This window comes from Hyalella azteca, unplaced genomic scaffold (genome assembly GCF_000764305.2).
Source record: "Hyalella azteca isolate HAZT.00-mixed unplaced genomic scaffold, Hazt_2.0.2 contig4705, whole genome shotgun sequence".
NCBI lineage: Eukaryota > Metazoa > Arthropoda > Malacostraca > Amphipoda > Hyalellidae > Hyalella > Hyalella azteca.
The window spans coordinates 53,684-75,998 of record NW_025934916.1 but is presented as its reverse complement, the minus strand read 5'-3'; the positions used below and the strand labels follow the sequence as shown (position 1 = coordinate 75,998).

The 22,315-nt window shown below is 36.3% G+C and overlaps 3 protein-coding genes across 4 annotated transcripts in view; 1 reads left to right on the top strand and 2 right to left on the bottom strand.

Moving 5' to 3' along the window:
• Positions 1-800: 800 nt before the first annotated feature.
• LOC108665846 (galectin-3-like) lies at positions 801-2,160 on the bottom strand. Of its 2 annotated transcripts, none has more exons than XM_018152653.2 (2): positions 2,068-2,160; positions 801-1,712 (listed from the first exon to the last, which is right to left on the bottom strand). In XM_018152653.2, the coding sequence occupies exons 1-2, from the start codon at positions 2,080-2,082 to the stop codon at positions 1,188-1,190; spliced, it is 540 nt and encodes a 179-aa protein (XP_018008142.1). In that variant the 5' UTR covers positions 2,083-2,160; the 3' UTR covers positions 801-1,187. The 2 variants fall into 2 exon arrangements, with proteins under 2 accessions (XP_018008142.1, XP_047736107.1); XM_047880151.1 differs by having other exon boundaries at positions 801-1,661.
• A 4,944-nt stretch (positions 2,161-7,104) lies between these two features.
• On the bottom strand, positions 7,105-8,303 carry LOC108665845 (coiled-coil domain-containing protein 8 homolog). Its single transcript, XM_018152652.2, has 2 exons — positions 8,212-8,303; positions 7,105-7,848 (listed from the first exon to the last, which is right to left on the bottom strand). Exons 1-2 carry the CDS (start codon positions 8,224-8,226, stop codon positions 7,444-7,446), a joined length of 420 nt encoding a protein of 139 aa, XP_018008141.1. The 5' UTR covers positions 8,227-8,303; the 3' UTR covers positions 7,105-7,443.
• An 11,692-nt stretch (positions 8,304-19,995) lies between these two features.
• LOC108665850 (holotricin-3-like) overlaps positions 19,996-22,315 on the top strand; it is a 10,020-nt gene continuing 7,700 nt past the window's right edge. The window contains exon 1 of the mRNA XM_018152657.2: positions 19,996-20,102. Coding sequence (XP_018008146.1) covers positions 20,085-20,102 — 18 coding nt within the window. The 5' untranslated portion in view covers positions 19,996-20,084. The remainder of the gene's footprint in view (positions 20,103-22,315) is intronic.

Genomic DNA, 22,315 nt, shown 5'->3' with positions numbered 1-22,315 from the left:
TACGGCTCCATGCGAGTGCGAATGGTTGGTAAGTGTTAGCTGGGATTTATGTATGAGAACCAATAAGACTTTATGCTTCGTAGAAATTATGTGTACGGAAAATTTAAGATTCAGGAACTCGGGGTTTGTAATTGAAATTTGACATTTTTCCAAATTTTTTATATCAGTCACGCCGTAACCTCGATAAAATTCTTGACACGATAGTTTATTTTCCAAAAACTATCTTATAATTACGCTGAACTCGCCTATTACTAGCATGAAAAATGCATGGGAGCCTATTCCTTCATTAAATTGAGGAGCAATAATTGAAATAAATTAAAATCGTGCATTCTCGTGGATTGTATCGCTGATATGTAGAAGTTTTAATCAAGTCCCTTACGACTGCGCTGCAACAACCCTCATGTAACCCTCGTGTCATAACCGTGGCTGTAATAATTACGTGGCTCAGTAGCCATATTTGTTGCCTGTTGTGTAATTTAACAAGTAAATTGTTGAAGTAAATATCCTCAGCTTCCAGTAAAAACTTTATGAGTTTGAATTCAAACTTTACATCAATTTTCTCGGTCTGTACCTGTCTCAGGCAACAGCCTGTCTCTCATTTGCTGTTACCTATCGCGCTTTAATATGTACCTTCAGTGGTTGTTATATTCTCACTGGATATAAGGCTTATACTCGGTACGTTCAATTTAATATATTGCTTTCGAATTAATCTGAGAGTTTCTACTCTTTCTCGATGTTTTCTTATGATTGTTTCAGGTTCCCATTACATCGATATGAAGGCATAAGGGTTTAAAAAATTATTAGAATTTGGTTTTTACTTACAATTAGTTGCAATGTACTAACAATGTGAACAAGTTCAATGTTCTAATACATGTTATCAAAGAAGACGAGAGAATTGCTCATAACTTTAGACAGCTGATATACATTGGTAAAAACACACGTATATAGCAATTATCTCTAAATGCGTGTATTAGATTCATCTATTTGAAATGCCCTTGTCCACATAAATTCAAAATATGATGGGTGCGCACACACTTTCGACTGACATCGAGCGCTTTGCCATCGCTAAGTCACTTAAGAACAGAAACAAAAGATGACTAGAACACAACCAATCAGCTGATTAGTAATCCTGGACCAGCAAGCATTGTGAGTACCATATTTTGTTCCCTAGTTCCTGTAACTTAAATTTAACCGTGGTTTCTGCAGCTCGAGTACGTCCGATATTTGTTATGGCCGTGCCCGTACCCGTGGGCGTGAGCGTACGTGCCGAAATAATTACGACGCGCAGCTTCTGCTTCTGCTTCGGCAAGGGATTCTGGGAAGGCTTCAGCATATGCTCCAGGAAAAGCTCCAGCATATGCTCCAGGAAAAGCTCCAGCATATGCTCCAGGAAAAGCTCCAGCATATGCTCCAGGAAAAGCTCCAGCATTTGCTTCAGGGAAGGCTCCAGCATATGCTAAGGGAGAAGCTTTAGCGTTGGTTTCGGGGTAGGCATTAGCATACGATTCAGGGGCAGCTTCGGCGTAGGCTTCAGGGTATGCATCAGGGTAGGCTGCAGCAAATGCTTCAGGGGAAGCTTCTGGAAAAGCATTGGCGATTGCTAGGGCTCCAGCGTATGCGTCGGGCACTGCTTCAGCAAGTGCAGACGCTTCAGCTTCAGGCTGCGACACAGGTAGAGCATTGCTAGCTGTAGTGACAGCTAACACGAGTGCCTGTAATAGTAGGAGCAATTGAATAAGATGCATTCCAATTGAAAAAAATTAGATTTTTCAGCCACGGCTGAGATCAAAATATTACAAGCTGACGAAAGTTAAATTCAAGTTTTTTTAATGGAACGATAGTTTATAGGAATGCCAGAGTAGGGTTTGTCTTTTATATGAGAACGAGAAGATGGCATGGTCATACAATGCGTGATGCGTATTTGGAAATTAAATTGCTCAATAATACGGGAATTGTTTTGGCTTCTGTAATGCCAGCTCGTACTACGAGTAACTTACAAAAGTTTTCGAATGATTTTTTAAAGAATTTAGTTAATACTAAATGCCGCACATAAAATTTGATACGAACCAAGTAAAAATTCATGTTGTCAGCCGATATTTATTACCCTGTAGACGTTTTATTTTCGCATAGAGCTCTAGTGCTTTCATGCCCAGAGACGGCTTGATGACATCTGATGATCTTCTCAGTTGCCAGCTCCCTTATATAGCTTTCCAGTGAACGGGATTTAGCCCTGTATTTTTTTCTGATTGCGACTTTGTGCTCAGCGCGAGGATTTCTTATCCTTGGCTTTTTAGTTTGCAGGAGTAATGGCGTCGGTGTTGCTAATATGCGATATGTAGATAAACTTATTTCATCTCTTATAGAAAAGCTCTCGTGGGTGTTTGTCAAATGTTTCTAATGAATCCGAAACTGGAAATCGATAATTAAAATTTGTTGTACTGTTATTTTTCCATAAATGTGAAAATAAAAATAAAAAGATTAAAATAAATTTTACTGTTATTTTTTAATGAAAATGAAATTTGAAAATTAAAATTAATTTTAATATTATTTCCTAATGAATCCGGAAATGAAAATTGAAAATTAAAAATAATTACAACACTCTTTAAATTCACTTCTTGTTTGTCTGTCTGTCTGCTACAAATCTTGTAATCGATTTTTAACACACTTCTACCTCTACAATCGATCTGAAATTTTGCACACTTGCGTAAAGTTGGAGACAATGCATGAATTGATTGACAGAATAAATAATGCTATAAATTAAAAAAATGTTCCAATATTAAAAATATTGAAAAAATAGTTTTGTCTGCTACAGATCTTATAATCGATTTTTAACACACTTCTACCTCTCCAATCAATCTGAAATTTTGCAGACTTGCGTTAAGTCGGAGAAAATGCCTGAATCAATTGACAGAATAAATAATTTCGAAAATTTAATTTCTTTTATGTATCAATATATTTTAAAAATTAATTTTTTAATATTCGAAATTAAAATTAGAAATTCATTGTACATGTTTTACATTGGAGACACTGGAATTTATTAGAAATGTTGTCTTTAAAAAGGAATTTTTAAACGTATATTATTTTACTATTATGTATAATAAAATGCTTAGAAACATTTATAAATTTGTTGAGCCTTTTCTTGGATGTTGCACAACACTCTTGAGTAAAATGCCTATTCTTAGCTGGATGTTAAGGGGACCGTCTCCCTCTTTCGAAAACTTTTTCATTTACGAACGGATCGTTTTGAAACTTGTAGACATATGTTAAACAGGAATCCAAGAACTTTTTGTTCATGTCAATTTTTCGAAAAACGTGAGAGAAAACGTGAAATTCATAGAAAACGGCGAAAAAAGGGGGTACTTTAAAAATCTGTCTCCTCCTACAAGTAACGTGCTACAACATCGAGACACGTATCATTCAATTTGTAACGCTCATATCTAAAATTCATCCGATCATTTTTTCAAATTTCGAGTTTGTTCGGGAGAAGGGGGGGGCGGGGTTTCCCAAAATTTTCCCCAAAATTTCAAATTTCCCCCTCCACCCCCCCTTTTTGCAAAATATAATCCAAACTACAATGAAATCGAAAAAAATGACCGGATAGATTTTAGAGATTTTATTTACAAATCGAATGGTATATGTCTCATCGCTGTAGCTTCAAAACTCTAGGAGGAGATAGGTTTGCCGTGACAATTAGTGTGAATGTTCAGCAGAGCGTGACAAAGTCCCGCGCGCATCGCAATAGGCACTCAATGTAGCAAGGATACAAAACTAAACGTTACTGCAGCTTGATTCCAGTCAAGGATGGTGGGAACAACTGCATGCACAGCTCCTCATACGGCGCCAGGTGGGTAACTTGGCTGCAGCTGAAGCAGAAACTCTATTTAAAGTGCTCTGATTGCGACTTTGTGCTCAGCGCGAGGATTTCTTATCCTTGGCTTTTTAGTTTGCAGGAGTAATGGCGTCGGTGTTGCTAATATGCGATATGTAGGTAAACTTATATCATCTCTTATAGAGAAGCTCTTGTGGGTTTTTGTCAAATGTTTCTAATGAATACGAAACTTGAAATCGAAAATTAAAATTTATTGTACTGTTATTTTTTAATATATACGAAAATAAAAATAAAAAATTGAAATAAATTTTATTGTTATTTTTTAATGAATATGAAAATGGAAATTGGAATTAAAATTAATTTTACTATTATTTCATAATGAATCCGAAAATAAAAATTGAAACTAATTTTACTATTATGTATAAATTTGTTAAGCCCTTTCTTGGATGTTACCCAGCATTTTTGAGTAAAATGCACATTCTTAGCTGGATGTCAAGTCTCGTTAATTCTTGTTCAAATTGTGTACTAGTTTTCAATGTACAATAACATTATTTATTTGTAGGTGGTTATCATTCGTAATTAGAGGGCTGGAAACTTGAATAATTTCAGAACTACAGAAAAAATTGTTATTATTTTGAAGGATTTCTTGAACTTAATTTCAACCTTTCTGCCTTTGATGAATAAGAAAATCAGGAGATCGATCTGAAAATGAGACAACCAGTTTGTTTCTGTCTCGATTGGACCAGTACGGTGTCGTCTTCCAAATTTTACCAGCTGTGTGACAACCAGGCAGCAGCAGGATGGCGGCAAAGAAGCAGCAGTGTGACGGCAGGGTAACGGCAGGGTAGCAGCAGGGTGATGGCAGGGTAACGGCAGGGTGACGGCAGGGTGATGGCAGGGCGGCGGCAGGGTGACGGCAGGGTGACGGCAGGGTGACGGCAGGATAGCAGCAGGGTGACGGCAGGGTAGCAGCGCGGTGACGGCAGGGTAACAGCAGAGTGACGGTAGGGTGATAACAAGGTGACGGCAGGGTAACAGGGTGACAGCAGGATGACAGTAGGGTGACAACATCGTTTTCGAACAGGTTTGGGACCATGAGCGTCAGACGCGTTATAAGTTGTTATCAGAAGTTGGATGGAATCTGATGCTGTATCACAGCGTCACATTCAAATACTCTTATTATTAAACATTTTAATGTAACACTCCAACTTTGACTGTTTCTATGTTAAATTTTACTGGACATGACTCTCAAAGATAAGGAAGAGATAAGAGTTATTGATGCTCTAACGTTACAGAGAAAGTGGTCACTGAATTAGCAACTTTTTTAGAATAAAACGTCACATTTCTTCCTGCATGGGATTCTTAAAGCACTGGTTTTGAGAGCTGAAGAATAGTTACCCGGGAGAGATGATCCTCGAGATTTGAAAATCCGGTTCTTACGAATCGTGAAATCTCCAGTGTAACGTTGTGCCGAATCCAGTCGCCCCGATTCTCTCTTCCTGTTTTAAAGCAAATTTGTGCTGAAAATAATGCCTAGTTAGGCTAAATAAACAGGGAACTATCCTAAACATATATAAAATTAAATATCTAATTTTTAATCCTTCTTTACAATCTTGAATATGCTAATGGTCCCATTTCTAAAAATTAAATGTCAAGCCCAGTTAATCTACTAATTCGCGAATGCTCATTCCTAATGCAATATATAATTTAAAATCAAATATACACTCGTTCATGACATTACTCAATTAACTTTGAATTTTCAATGAACGTTTAGAATTTTATTGTAAAACGTGAATTTTTTTGTGTTTCATATAAATTCGCATAATAATTCAAATCGTTCAAATTTAAAATAGAAATTTTCAATCTTAACTTATCACCTTTCGAATTTCAAAAGACGTATTATTCCACCATTGATTATAAAATTTTAAATCCAGGTAATTTAAAGACAAGACGGGTATTGTGGATCTCGACTGCGTGGCCAGAATATCCATCGAATGCTATTACTGCCAAGCTTCAAACAGATAAATACACAAATTCCTGTTCAAAAATTAAAAAAAACTAAGGCGATTTGAACTAATAATAACGGTGATTAATCCTATATTTATTCTCCAAGAAGAATTTTCTTTGCAAAGGCAGATCTCCCAACCAAAGTGCACAAGGGCACTTACAACAACAACAACGGCATCGCATTTTGCTTATTCGTCAAAAAATGCATTCCATAAGAGTCAGTATACCAAGGCACAAATTTGATATATGTAGAAATATTAATTTTCTTATAAATTGTATCAGCCATGAGCAAATCACTGAATTTTCTTATTGTGTGAAATTGTGTATTTTCCGATACATTATTACATAAAGCTCATTTATTGTCCTATTCAATAGTGGATTGATTTATTTTATTAGCGGGGATTTCTCCATGAATATCCAAAGTGCGATTAAAGCCTTATTATGAGCGAATCACGGCACCAACGATGCATGAAACATGAACAATTATGAAATGAAACTCTGCTTGCATTTTAAAGTTTCTTGGTAATCAAATTCGCATTAAATAACTAATATGTGGGATACACACTCGCCAACACATTCTAAGTCACATATTGATCAGTTGAAATTTGGCGATCATGTGAATTTCCTTGATTTACTCGTGCGAATAATTTTCTACGAAAGACTTAAAGTTTCTAGCCGACTATAATTCAGCTTAGTTACCCGTCCAGTCCTACTCCCTATTTGATTCCATGTCATTAAATTTTTCATCATTACTAATTGCCAATTGCAACTTAAATATTATTTTACATTTGTTATCAATCTACTTCTAGATTAGCATGGACCTGGTCTAGTGTAAGATTAAATTCCAGTAATTCCAGTTTGGCAGGTTCAATTTTTGAACTGGCTACTAGGCAGTCACCAGTTGTAAGACTTACTGGCATTACCAGGTTTGAAAAATCCTTCACAATAAATATATTTTCTCTAAATGCAACCAATATTATATTATGATACATAAATCATGGGTGCTGTCTTGGTCCCGTTTTAGAATGTGGTGCGGAGCTTGCATCTATGCATGATGGGGTGACTAATATAGAAGTGATCTTTCATTTGCGCTTCCCCGAGCTCGATAATACCTCCAGTTGGTTGTTATCTCACTCAGTTATAGGCCTCAATGTATTCACTATGATCTGGAGTAGGGAAATTGCATTATTGACTGTGGAAAAATTCGTTCCTTATCAATTTTGTCTCTCGGTCCATCCATCAGGTAAAGAGGTTAAAAAACAGATTAGTGTTTTTTGTGCATATATTATGGATTAATACAACGAATTTCGATATTATTCGGTGCAAAACATGGATTAAGAATGACCTGTAAAATAAGCATATTTCCTGTAACTCCCTTCAGGTATAACGCAAATGCCTCTAGTTGTTTGCAGTCGACATTTGCATACTCGCATAAATTCAGAAATGATCGATTTTCGATTACTTTAAAATGAAACGAAACGGTTATCCATAGATGAGTCAGCAAAGAAACAAAACAGAAGCTGAGGATTCAAATCCAACGTTCTTCACCCTCTAGCAGCGAGCCATGTGGGTACCATGTATCGTTCCCTAGCTCCTGGAATTTCAATTTAGCCGCGGTTTTTGCAGCTCGAGTACGTCCGATATTTGTTTTGGCCGTGCCCGTACCCGTGGGCGTGAGCGTACGTGCCGAAATAATTACGACGGGCAGCTTCTGCGTCGGCATCTGCTTCGGCAAGGGGTTCAGGGGAGGCTTCAGCATTTGCTTCAGGAGAAGCTTCAGCGCCGGCTTCAGGGTGGGCATCAGCATACGGTTCAGGATCAGCGTCAGCGTACGCCTCAGGATAGGCCTCAGCAAATGCTTCAGGGGACGCTGCAGGATAAGCAATAGCTTCTGCTAAAGCTTCAGCATATGCGTCTGGGAGAGCTTCAGCGTTTGCTGCAGCTTCAGGCAGTGGCTCGGCTTTGGGTGCAGGAAGAGCATTGCATGCTGCACTGATGGCCAAAACGAGTACCTGTAAAACAATTTTGTTTCTTGCAATGAAATTCGATTGGGGAGTTATCAGCATGTTAGCAAGGTTAAAGATAGAAATATTAGACTCGTATAATACATGAACTAAAATTTCTATAGTGAATAAGCTATAGTTCACAACAAATACTCGTAGTATAATAGATAGTTTCTCATAAATTAGAATTGAAATATTAGATGGTCACACAATGCTTGATCTCTCATCTCCGAAAATTGGTCTATATTACAAGACGTTAGTCAAGTTAACGAACACATCATGCATCTGAAATAATATCTTTTAGTGCCAATCGGAATATGATGTTAGATAAATTAGCTCAAGATTAAATACCTTAAAAAAATTGATACTCACCAAGTAAAAATTCATCGTGTCGGTCAATTATCAGCAGAAGATTCAAACTCCACCAAAGAATCAGTGCTTTCAAACCAAGAGGAGACTTGATGACAGCTGATGATCTTCTCATCTGCCAGCTTGCTTATATAGCTGGCGTGTAAACAGGATCAACATTGTTTTTTTTTTATATATCCTCGGATTTAATCCCGGAGCTTCTTATCGTGTGCGTTTAGATTGCAGACGTAATGGCATCGATGTTGCTGGGTAGACGCGGTCCGCATGAATACAGGGACACTTGTGTGCGATTTGAGAACTATTCATAATGGCTACTAAAATTAAAGTTTTGCTTCAGGTGCTTTAATCGAAAGTTAGTAAATTTGCATAGAAAACGGCAAGAAGAAAAAAGTCTTTGAAAAACTCTAATACGCGACTTCCAGCTTGTTGTCCCTACAGTGGGACCGTCAAGTTGTTGTCCCTACAGTGGGACCGCCGAGTTATTGTCCCTACAGTGGGACCGTCGAGTTGTTGTCCCTACAGTGGGACCGTCGAGTTGTCCCTACAGTGGGACCGCCGAGTTGTTGACCCTACAGTGGGACCTTCGAGTTGTTGTCCCTACAGTGGGACCGCCGAGTTGTTGTCTCTACAGTGGGACCGTCGAGTTGTTGTCCCTACAGTGGGACCGTCGAGTTGTTGTCCCTACAGTAGGATCTTGTTGTCTCCCAAGTTGGTGTTGTTCTTCAGGGAATCTTGTAAATTTCAAGTAAAACATCGCAAACGAGTAAAATGAGTAAGAATAAATTATACAGCTGAGTAAAATCCGCCTCATACACGGAAATTTCCCAGCCTATGAAATCTATTTTCAAACTACAAAAAATGACAAACAAGATTCGATACTAAGATGCATTAAATATTTGAAAAATCATACAAAAAACCTCACTAGCAAGATCCCTAAAATGTTTCAAGGGTGTAGAAATACAGACTGATGGCGGACGCCTTGGATGTCCCATGTAGTAAAACTCGATTTTTTTAATAAACGGGAGAGTGATTCTTGTTCAGGTGTAGTTTATATGTCTACTCAAGTCATGTATGTTGAATAGGACATGAGATATTTTGAACGGTTAGCGTCGACGTGGATTGCGATCAATTGTTTCCGTGGGCCTGGTGCTTTTCAAGAGGGATTCGCACAATAATTATTTGAAATGAAGTGTATTAGTAATATGGTCAACTTTTAACTATATTTTTTAATTTATCAGTTGATCAATCGAAGCACACTTAAAATAACATTCATAAATTTTAATGTGTATGACATAATGTTTTGACCCCAACTAATTTATTAAAAAGGACTTGTTAAATCTAAGAAAGATCGAGGGAATGAAAATTGTGAAAATTGCGATATTATTTCATTTGCTTTTATTTTTGCTAGGTTATCTTCGGTTTAATAGATGGGTTTTTTAAAAGGATTAGACAAATGCAAGACGCTGCGTGGGAAAAAAAAGTTCTTTCGGAGGAATTAATCGGCTGATGGAAGAGCTTTCCTTATCAAGCTTTCTCCTGCGAAGCCATTTTTTATGTGTAGCTTTTGTTAGAAATGGGTGGTCGCAGTACAGAAGAAGTCAGGGTTCATAATACTGGCAGATAAGAACGCCATTGGAATTTTCGATGCTTTTAGATTTCTAAGGAAGTGGGTCATGCAATCAGCGAGCGTTTAAGTAGCACGTATAGAATTTGGCTCAGGGTTTTTAATCTGTGACATAGTGATTACATAATAGATGAAAAGATGGCCAACGTGCAGGTAAGCCATTCTTACTTATCTAATAATTATTTGATTTTCAAATTGTGAATGACCAAGTTAGTTCCATCTAAAGCCTAGATTTTCGATTCATTCTCACAGGTCCCAACAATTAATTAAAGTGCACGAGACCGCGCGTTGTCTAATATGTTGTTAATATTATGTTAATATGGTATGTTATGTTATTTTGTTAATAATAACATAATAAAATTAAAATGTTATTATGTTAATAATAATATTAATTAATACCATGTTAATAGTAATATTAAAATATGTTACGTCACCCTCAGCAAAGGAATAAAAAATTACGAAAATATTAAACCACCTGAACCTCGCAAAAAAAGTTGTACCTGAACCGTTTACTTTCATTTTCGAGGAAATGAAAATATTCGTGATTTATCGTTTTTTCCGGAGTAGTTAATTTTTTTCTTGAAAACTTGAACTTTACAAACTTTAAATTTTACTGAGAAACGTACAAATGGTTAGATATGTTATTGAACTGAATCACTAAACCAATTCAGATTGCACTTCACATTGCACTAAGCATAATTGCCGATGAATTATAATGACTTTCGCACCGAACGTACGAAAATCTTTCGCAAGCTTCATACCGCAAGCAGGATCATGGAGGCGGCCGCTGCTGGACAGATCCGCCGGTATCTCGATCCGTCAAACAGGCTCTAGGGAAAAGTTCCTCCCGAGCTGCTGACTCGAGTTTCTAATTTCAAGGACTCCGATGCTTAGCTGCTTAAAACTGGTTTATTTGGATAGTTAATTCAAGGGATTCGCGTTGTCTTTTAAGCTGTAAATCAATACTGTATTTATTACATTCAGATATATTCGTTGCGTATATCTGTTTGATATAGACTTCCATGACATTCTTGCCTTTTATGTTGTAAGATTTGTTCCAAAAATACATATAAAGTTAAAAAACATACAATAATATGCCGACTACAGAGATAAATCTAAAAAATTCATCGCAATTGCATGTTGGAAATTGATCCAGTAATTTAATAATTTTAGTCCCGGATTTGTGAGCTATAATGATTAAAATTTATATCAGAATCATAAACTAAAGATATGTACAAAAAAAGTGAGTTAAATCTCCACAAGATCTGTAAGTCATCACTACGCTGTTTGAGTCAATGATGATTTCATATAATAAATATAGGGAATGTTATCATGTATTTTTGCTACAATCACTGTGATCATTCTTTCACATTACTATCTTTGTAGAATAATTGAAACCCCTGAAGATAATTGGTGTATAGATGTTTGATGTACCAAATATTTTTATGCAACTTATCTCAGCAGAGAATATTTCGTGTTGGCGTCTGGATTTACGATGCCCAGAATATTTTTGCTTGCCACCGCACAGAGCGTTCGGCGTCCACAAGTCATTAAATGTCGCTGCCGACTGAAATGATGTACGTGGCAATTATTCTCAAGCCAAACGTCGGACGTTCGGTGAACCTCGTGCCTTGGTTTTCAAATATGTTGTAGCTTCTCTTAGTATAGTTGCCAGAATTATTTGAAATTAGGAAAATGCTAGAGATTATATCAGTTCCTATTCTTGATCTCGAAGTTGAGTTTTGTTATATAGACTCTTCATCAGCTGTTAAATTATAGGCTAGGAGGTACTTCAAAAATGAAAAGCTTATTGGAACGGTATTTTGTCGACATCTAATAATAATCTTTTTGATTCTATTTGTAAATTTGATTCAATATATATGTTTTTATGAAATAAATTTAAATGCATAAAAAAGGAAAGGAACTTTATATTTCTTCGTGTGAGCGTACGGAATTCTCTATAAAAACGATGGATCTTTACGTTCTCTCAATAATGCACGCTTGTAAATTTTATTAGCGAAGACTGAAATATTCCATGCGAGGGAAAAGTAATCGCCAACCTTTTTCTTAAACACATTTGTTTCCAATAATGGCTATAAACCAAAATACTCATGGGTGGAAAAATGGGGGAAATGGCATAAAATGGATGTATTAGCTCTAATTTTTTTCCCGGGCTCTTCATAGGTGCATGTTTTGTTCGTACTTAATTTCAGTACGAAAATTATATTAATTCATAGTGACCATCGAGTTAGCGTATGAGAACTCCCCTTGGCGAAAATGACACAGTATATAAATTATGTTCGCCATATATTTTCATGTAATTACAATGATCTTTGAGTTTTCAAATTTGTTTCATTATTTGAATGAGTTTTTTTTTCTCAATCAAATATGGCAAATATGATATGTAGTTATGTAATCATTACTTATCAAACTTTCTGAAGACGCATACGGAAGAAAATCTAGGGATTTCTCTGCCACATTTTCCGTACATTGCTTTAGGCATAATAATTATTGTGACTCTTAAACAATTAACTTGAGTCTTAACGACCATGCCACAATACATGTATCGTGGCATGTATTTTCCGGCCAAGTGTAATCGATTCCTAACACATAAAAGGACTTGAGAGAATCCTAAGAATGCAATTTTAATTGAAACGACTTGAAAGAATCCTAAATAAGTATGAGCGACAGAAATCATCCTTCTCATATATCTTTTCTCTGATCTGGAGATAAAAATAATTTTTAAATGATGTCTTTTCTATCAAGGAGCGGATCAAAGTCAAATATTATTGCCAGGAAATTATAAATACATTATTAGAAGAGAGATAATTCTTCGAAGATTTAATGCAAAACTCTTGCCAGTTATTTTCTGCTCAAACTCATTAGATTTTCAAATCTAACGCAACAACTTTCCAACACGGGTTAAAAAAAACACCAACCCAATGCCATAATAGATGGCGGGGAGTTCCGTAGTCACCGATGCTCTCTAGTTTTTTCCTGGGTTTGCTGCAGCAAGTTGAAAGAGCCCTCAGGAACGCTCGGTTAATTTTGGTGGTCAAGTGTTTTATTTCATCAAGCATTTGAATTATGTAGGAGAAATTTTCAGAAGTGTTAGAGTGCACTGCAGTTGACACTAAACGAATTGGCTACATGTTGTTGTTTGTCGGATTTATTTAAGAAGTTTCAATGGTAATTTCATGACTTCTGAGCCATCTTGTGATTCTCTAAGACATTCAGAAGCACTTGAATTTTTAAATGGGCTTGGAATCTACATAGTAGTTTTTATCGTTGTCCATTAATTGAGCAAAATAATAGCTGCAGTATGATTCAAACTAAAAAGCATTAGTACTAGGGGAGAATTTTTTTTATCATTTCAGTAACGAATCTTTTATTTGTTATCTAAGTTCATCATTTAATAAATTATTAAAACACTCTGGCTACGACTTTTCTAGTTAGCAACACCGTCGGATGACGAGACTATTATTATGTATTAATTATTATTACAACGATTACTATTATTTTCTATAGCTAGGTTTATTTTACTAATCTCCCGCAACAATGTAAGCAAAATTTCCCAACAAAGGAGAATTCACAATTACCTTTCATGCTCACGCGAGCCTTGCGTCAGGTGAGTAATGAACACCTAGGACGCATCCTGTCATTTTAAATCATGTCTTCCAGTTATACACCGAGAAAGCGAAAATCTGGATAATATTTGTTATGCATGCGGAGGACTCTACTCTCAGGCACGCTGTATAGAGGAAGATAATTTGCCTCTACACATTTATCGACAAAGAGAAAGTGGTAGACGCTGTGTTGCGGCAGTCAGCGCCATTACCTTTAGAAGTCATAGATGCGCTTTATATCGATGACAGCAAAGGGGAACTCATTCTAAACGAGGTAGAGTTAGCGGCATGCAGTATAACGGTATCTTCGCGAGAGCTGCAGCCTGAATGCAGGTTTAGGAGCTGAAAAACAGGTCATGGAGGTTACCTTAGCCCCACGCTTCACTGGTTGGAAGACAGACAAGCACTGAAAAAATATACATAGACGTCAGCGCTGCTCCATCATTAATTTATGCAAGTAAATTCAAGCCTTAAAATGAGAGGAAAAGGCTAACAGTTTTGTAAATTTGCCCATGATTTAAAGGGATAATACGTCAATTATTGTCGCACGAACGTTAATTAGCTAATTTTAGTTACACGGTTGTGAAGAAAATTTTTTGAACTGTTGTTTGATTCCCGTACTTTCAAGTGTTGCCGGGACCATTTCTTGATAATTCTGGTGAGGTTACTTATGAAGTCAGTCAATTAGCCATTTTTTGATTCTGGTAAGAACAAAACTTAATGAATTTGCCGTACTATAGCGAGAGGTGAGTACAGGCGTGAGTTGAAGCAAGCGTAGCAAGTCTAGCAGGAAAATGACGCTTAAAAAGTTTTTATTCGAATGGAGAAACTTTCTTTTTTGAAAGAAAATGAAATTGCAATGCAAAATTTAATTGGAAGATGGACGACTTGGTTCGAAATTACTTTAAATGAAGAAAATTAATTCAATTAGGTTATAAAATGGATATATGGAGTCCTAGCTCAGGTATTGATAGGTAAACTTCATTATTTATTGCTAGAATTCCTGTAATATTTCACGATGCAGGAATCTATAGGAGATAAAGTAGTAGTAATTATGTTCATTTTACGATGCTTTGCGATTTTATTTTGGACTACTTCAATATGTCACCGTTGTCTGTCCCACTTGTACCATACTGACAAACTTATTCAACTCTGGGAAACTAATTCACTTTGAACAGATAATAGCATCTCAGATTGACATTTTTCAACTCAAACGAGAAATCTGAAGATCTTTCAATATTTAGGCTCACGGAATTTCACCGACAATATCTATTGCTTATCGTGGTAAATCATTAGATGAAGGGAACTTGTTTTTTTGTAGCCACTCATTAATTAAGAGTTCACATACACAATTCACAATTTAGTGTTCACACATCTGATGGGTTGATCAATTAATCTACTTTATTGAGTGTTCCGTCAAATATTATATGGAACAATCATAAGAAGCAAAATAGTTTTGCAGAGCCCAAAATGAGTACAAGAAGTATCGATGAAGCTTAAAGATGCATCGATATTGTATACTTATATCAATTACAGTCTATCTGTTTGTGTTTGAAGCCTGCCATCGTAAATATATAAGGGATGTTCGAGCGCGTATCCATGAATTTCAAACACCGTGTCGGGATTTAAACGTAAGGGCAACATGGGGCAGCGCGCCCAACAATTTTTTTAAACTAAATTTTTGATGAAGTTTTAATTGATACGAGGTGGTTCCTTGTTTTGTTTAAAGATACAACTAATGAGGAATGTATGATGTGAATTAGACCCCTATAGAGTTAGTCAATTTTTAATGAAACACTATTTTGTAAAAAGTGTCAAAATGGGCCCATTGCCCTACCCCTGGGGCAATGGGCCCATGAGCTTGGGGCAAGGCGCCCACCTTTGGTCCCTCTACCACAATTGAATATTTTTCTTTATGAAAGATAAAACAACACTTTACAGTTGAAAATAAGACAAATGTAATAAAAAATATGACATTCATTCATTTAATAACAACTCAAAAATAATATAATTCACAGTAATTTCAAAAGCTTCATCTACAGTAACCGAAAAAAATTTTATTTAGCAGCAAAAAATTTTTATCTGGGCTAAAACAGTTATTCACAAATAACTTAATAACGCGAACACTTAGCAAAACGTAAATCCGTACACTTCATCCCAGTGAAACTGTCGACCGGCGGTAGAGAACACGGACCAATATCTGCCATACTTAGCGAGAAACCCGCTATGGGCCCGTGACCCGCAGAGGGCTCGCTGCCCCATGTTACCCTATTCTAGTGCGAGAATATTAACCATTGTATAATTAGATGTAAATGGTTTATTCAATTATGAATTTTAATATTCACACTGGTTTATACAAATTTAATTCAACAGACGCAAAATCTTTTCATGTTATGAAATAAGAGTCAATTGTGGGTTTATAAAAAATATGGATTTGATCTGGTCGTTCTTTAATGAGTATACAGTAATTTTAATCTTATTAACGGGATTTGTGAAAATGGGACTGTGTAGATTATTGATTCTCGGCAACGCGTCGGGCTATTGTACAAGTTTCATGATATATATAATGACGAATAATTAATTAAATATAATTAAAATAATTAATTAATCAATAAATTAATTTTACTTAATTAATTAATTTAATTTAATTATTAATTAAACAATATTACTGAATTTACGATACGATAAGCTTCATAGAATTCCCATTGAGTGATTCTGCAACACTTTTTTATCATTGGGCATAAGACACAAAATTATATTTTGTCAATTGATTGAAATTAATATAGTCTTTGAACAAAACTGTTACGGAATTCAGGTGTGGAAGGCGTAATTTGTTTGGGAATTCAAAATCAACGTATCGATTTATGTAGAAACAATTGAATTTCGCTTCGTTAAAATTTGTTCTCACAATTTGTTCCGTTCGGATAATGGGATATTAATAATTACTCTGGCAGATTCAAATAAAAACATCGTTGAATCATGTAAATTTTGGAATTACTTCTCGAACTTAAATTTTATGTTTCAAATAACAATGGCCGTCGTTTATTTGATGATTTTCTCTCTATATTTAAGCTAAATCAATAGTTGAATACACATTTCTGTTACGCTATGTTTTTTTACTTTGTACATTTGTCATCACTACTTTCTCTTCATTTTATTGATTGTTCAGTGTTAGCTAGCGCGTAAAATTCCTGACAACTTTTACGTTTTTGCTCATTTTTGCTTCGCATCGATTTTTGCTCACTTATTTTAGAAGCAGCTTCAAGAAATATTGTCAAATTTCATGGCGTTGAGTTCAAAGGGTGGAAATCATTGAAGTGAATTATATTATTTTTCTAATTTTTGTATAATAGTATTTCGTGCCTAATAAGTTAATCCTAGTGGTCAGACATAAATGCATTAGCACTCCTGCAGTCAAGCTGCAGCTATAAATTCACTGTTAACTAGGAGAATATTGTCGGATTTCAAAGCAGTGATCGAAATAGTTGGCTTCCTGAAATTATACTCATATAAATTATTCTATAAAAATCTTCATTTTTAAGATTAAATTCTTTTGTGTGTGTGAATGGTCTATCAGTAAAAACCTGCTTGGCTCGGCAGGTTGTGTGCGGCAAGCAGCACGTCAACCAGGGTATTCAAATCTGGTCAAACAAGGAGCTGCAGCCAAGCAGAAAAACCAGCAGAACAAAGCCCTGTAACTTAATGATTGCTAGGATAAGCCTGGCGATGTAGGGTAACAAAACTTCCTAGACTAACCAGGAGTAGAGCAGCCCATCAAAGGGTAAACAGCCATACCTTGGTAATTCGTCGCAGGGTAAACAGTCATGTAAGGGTAATCCATGGCAGGGTGACAGGACATGGAGGAGTAACTTGACGCAGTGAAACCAGTCTTGCAAGGATGACCCGTCGCGTCGCATGGTCCTCTTATTCGACGTGGAGCCATGCGCGACGTGCAACTTCAGCCTCTGATCGTAAGGAACCCAACGTTCCTCAGACATGCAACAACGTTTGTTTGTTGTACAAAACATTTTTACGCGCTCACTTCTTGAGGACTTCTGCCCTCGCACACCGAATACAGAGACACAAGATCGAAGAGCATTTTTAAATCTGGACCATCCCGCGCGGGGTCTAGCTCTCAGCCACTTAATTTTTGGAGCCGGGAATCAACGTTAACTCATCAAAGTTGGCTTGTTCATGGAACCTGAGTTAGTTTTTAATGCAAGGAACTGCGGAACAACCTCACAACAAAAGCCGGCATCTCTTCACACAATAACAGGTCGATTTCTGCTCGTGGTCTAACAAATGACGCTGGAATTGCAACGACTTCATTTCTCTCCGTGAGTGATTCCATACTCGTGTAATGAATATAACCTGGCATATATATGATTGTGATGTTATAATATTAAGATTTGGTAATCAGATGAACGAAAGTTTTTATGACTTTTTATGACCTTGAAACATAATAATTTTGGTCATTTAGTCGTAAATATAAGTTTAAATTTATTAAAACTGTCGCAAATGAAGATCAGCTTTGAGAACAGAATTTCTATTCCAGGATCGGCTTAGACAAAAACATAGACATACGGCTGTATGCTGCAGTGGCTGACACACCTGGATATACATCGAGTAGAACTTGAAGAAGCCTTCGTGAAATTCATGTTTCGCTGGATTTGCCTCCTCTATTTTATTCCAGAACTGCTATCCGTACACTGAACATAAGTTATCAAAGCTATATGATGCTCTTAACTGTCATGAGTTACAAAACTTTCTCTGAGGTTTTAACAATAGTTCTCTCGACGCCGTTCCTTCTGCCAGAAAAAATTACAATAAAAGTATTGTTCGAATTAATTATTTCAAACGGATTTATCGATAAAGAGAACATTATATTTTGAAATTAGATCAGCTCATATTGTAAAGGAAAACATTTACTTGTAATTTATTTAGCAACGTAATCACAAATCTGCCACGGACAAAAGCAGACCATGGAATTGAGCTCATAAATTCTCTGAAGCTGTGCATTCGGCGACATGATGAAGCCCGTAGTGATATGGTGACCACAGCACCGCTGTGCAATTGATGAAACTGTGACATACACTTCCATTTTCCGATTATGTTGGATAATTTTGATGTCGTGATGAAAATGGACGTTTCATACATTTATAAAAATATGGAACCGCTCAGAATTTTATAATTCACTTCCTGATGCTTTTGTGAAAATTTAAGAAAATTAAATTCGTTATGTTAATAAATGCTTTTGTACATATTCCTTGACACCACCTCACAGGTGTACCGTTATAGCTGATGAAGACAACTTCTGCTTCCTAAGATAGGAAATTCATGTGAAATTAATCAAAAAAACAATTAATATATAAACAGAAAACTGCTCAAAATTTGGGTCAGTTCATGACGAAATCGGGGCCATAGTCTGAATAACTTCGTTTTCCGTGGTTTATATGATCGAAATTGAGGAAGCAGGCAAAGCAGTTGAAATTTTTCATCTAAGTAACTGAAAAAATGTTTAGTCTTCTTAACTAAAAACGCGAAATTTGCAAAAAAATCCGATAGGAAGGCATCTCTCGCTGGAAAAAACTGGAATACGCCCCGCTAAGTTTCTTTATTTGGTGTCCGTGAACGGAAATGTTATAATGTATGAAAATAAATCACTTAACCAGCTACTGAACAATATTACGGAGTTACATACTTGTTATTGACACGACAGTGCATGAGCTTGATAAAAGTCCAGACACGTACAAGGAAGCAGTGTGTGATGGCAATGCAGAAAATAAAAACAATCTTCCCAGAAATATAACTTAGGGACACGAGTTTATAGATACAGATTCGATTCCAAGAGGCAATGGCTCATTTCATTTTGAATAGCTCTTCCTGCTTTGCTTAATAAATGATATATGCTATGAGTTTGCCAGAGGAAATAAAGTTTGTTACCTTACAAAGACCATGAAACACCTTGAGCTATATGAAAACTTCATGGAGCCATTTCACTTAGGAATTGTTTTCCAAAATAGTACAATAAATACTTAGGTATATGCTTGTGTAGAACGTCGTTCTAGTTGGAACCTGAATATGAGTCGATGTTTTGTAGGCATCGCCAAAGAATCATAACACGGGAGAATAATATAAAGATGCTGCACAATGCATTTGGCCTTTAATTCAGTTCCAGGAATTGAACGCTGATTCGTTCGGGACGTTGCGCAACTTTAGCCTCTGATCGTACGGAGCAGGACGTTCTTCAGATATGCACCAATTTACGTTGGCTGCGCAGAACGTTTTTACAAACTCTCTTCTTTGGGGACTCTTCCCCGCACCCCAAACATAAAGGTTACACGAGCCAACTTTCTAATCTGGTCCACTAAGCGCAGTCTTGTTTTACGTCATTGAAATTTTGGTGCCGGGAATCACCTTTTGCTCATCAGTGTTCGCTATAAGTGCAGATAACCTGGAGTAGTTTTTGCTGCAAAGATATTCGGGATCAGTGAACGCATTGAAGGTTGCATTCGTTTTGGCGCTTATAAAAGCTTTAGCTCAAGTCAACCTCACCACACAACCCGGCATCTCTCATCGCTTGCACGTCGATTTCTGCTCTTGGCTAAACAGTGACTCCCGGCACAATGACTTCATTCTTTTCCGTGAGTAGCTATAAACAAAATATGATAAATGAATATAATAAGTTAGGTTTAAAAATTAACGTGGCTTATATATACGGTGTATCATTATAAGGGTCCATTACTAGTGAGCAGAGAGCATACTTTTCATTTGAATTCCGAATTTCAAACGATTCCATTTGCATGCTAGAGAACTTATGACACCATATCTGTCCTTGTATAATCACTACGGCGAAAATTTTCCTTTATAAAAAGCTGCTGGGTTCCTTTAATTTTTAAATAGTTCTATTAACTGTAATCTTGATTATGAACTATTATCAGTGATGATTGATGTTTAATGTTTACTATTCAACCAATATTTGCACAATGCACAACCAGTTTATATCTTAATACCAATTCAGGATGAGATTATACGCAAACTTGCTGAATTTTGGGTAATCTCTTCTCAATAATGCAATAGTGGAAGCTAGCAATCGATGGCATTTCTACCAGAACAGCGTGTAACGGTGTTCGGCAACGTTGAAACTTTCGATACAATAATTCAAAGTCATTAAAACAGGACTTGTTTCAATAACGTATTTCAGCAGGCGCAAACTTTTTGATGCTCGTGTTTAAACGGAAGTTAAACGTACAAATGGTTAGATATGTTATTGAACTGAATCACTAAACCAATTCAGATTGCACTTCACATTGCACTAAGCATAATTGCCGATGAATTACTGAAATTCGCTTGCAGAAATTACGGGAATGGATTTGAATTTCCATGCCTTGTATTAACATGTTTTTTTTTTGCGACTGTGCGTGTGTGTAGTGTCTGAATCTAATTTGATAAGAAATAATCCTAAAATTTGTGTGGCAGGAAATGTTACTTGTAAAATTTTCGCTATAGTTCTACACAATCAGCAAACTACCCAATGACTTTCGCACCGAACGTACGAAAATCTTTCGCAAGCGTCATACCGCAAGCAGGATCATGGAGGCGGCCGCTGCTGGACAGATCCGCCGGTATCTCGATCCGTCAAACAGGCTCTAGGGAAAAGTTCCTCTCTAGCTGCTGACTAGAGTTTCTAATTTCAAGGACTCCGATGCTTAGCTGCTTAAAACTGGTTTATTTGGCGAGTTAATTCAAGCGCTTAGCGTTGTCTTTTAAGCTGTAAATAGACCAAATCAATAATATTTTTATTACATTCAGATACATTCGTTGCGCATATCTGTTTGATATAAAATTTTGAAAAGAAAGTTAATGAACAGTTTTTATTGATAAGACTTCCATTCTACCTTTATTAATAAGACTTCCATGACATTCTTGCCTTTTATTTTTTGAGATTTTCAAAAAATACATATATAGCTATAAAACATAAAATAATATACTGGAGACAGGGATAAATCTGAGAAATTATCGTAATTGCATGTTTGAAATTAATTTAGGAATTTAATGTTCGTTAAATTTATGCAGGGATAATTTTAAGCCGGGATTTGTGAGCCATAATGATTGAAATTTAAATCATCATAAGCTGAAGTCATGCACAAAACAGTGAGTTAAATCACCATAAGTTCTGCATGTCAACACTACGCTGTTTCAGTACGTCCACGATAATTTCATATTATAAATATAGTTAATATTATCATGTATTGTAACTACAATCCCAGTGTTCACTCTGACTTCACAATAATATCTTCATAAAATAATTGAAACCCCTGACGATAATTGGTGTGGGGAGGTTTGATGTACCAAATATTTTGATGCAACTGATCTCAGCAGAGAATGTTTCGTGTTGGCCACTGGATTTACGATGCCTAGCCATGAAGCACGATGTCCGAGTTGCCACTACTTGGATGGCAGGACAGGTATAGGGTATAGTCAGGTTAGCTCCCAAGCCTCGAGGCACATCGCTAGAGTTACCAACACCTGCAGGAGGTGACAGGCATGGTAAGTCAGGCTGCGCCCTGGCCAAACGTATCAATTAATTAAGTCACTGTTATTTGAAAAGTTAAAAAAAAACGTGTCGCCATCATGAATTCGTAATTAAGTATCCTTTTGGACCGAATGGGCAGCAAAAAAATACGACAAAACAACATACGATTTCATACAATACTTTTAAATATAATCACGTGCATAAGTCATGTAATAATATAGATCTTATAGTGTAGATACTGTCTCTTATACACATCTAGATGTGTATAAGAGACAGGTGCATGAGCTTGATAAAAGTCCAGACACGTACAAGGAAGCAGTG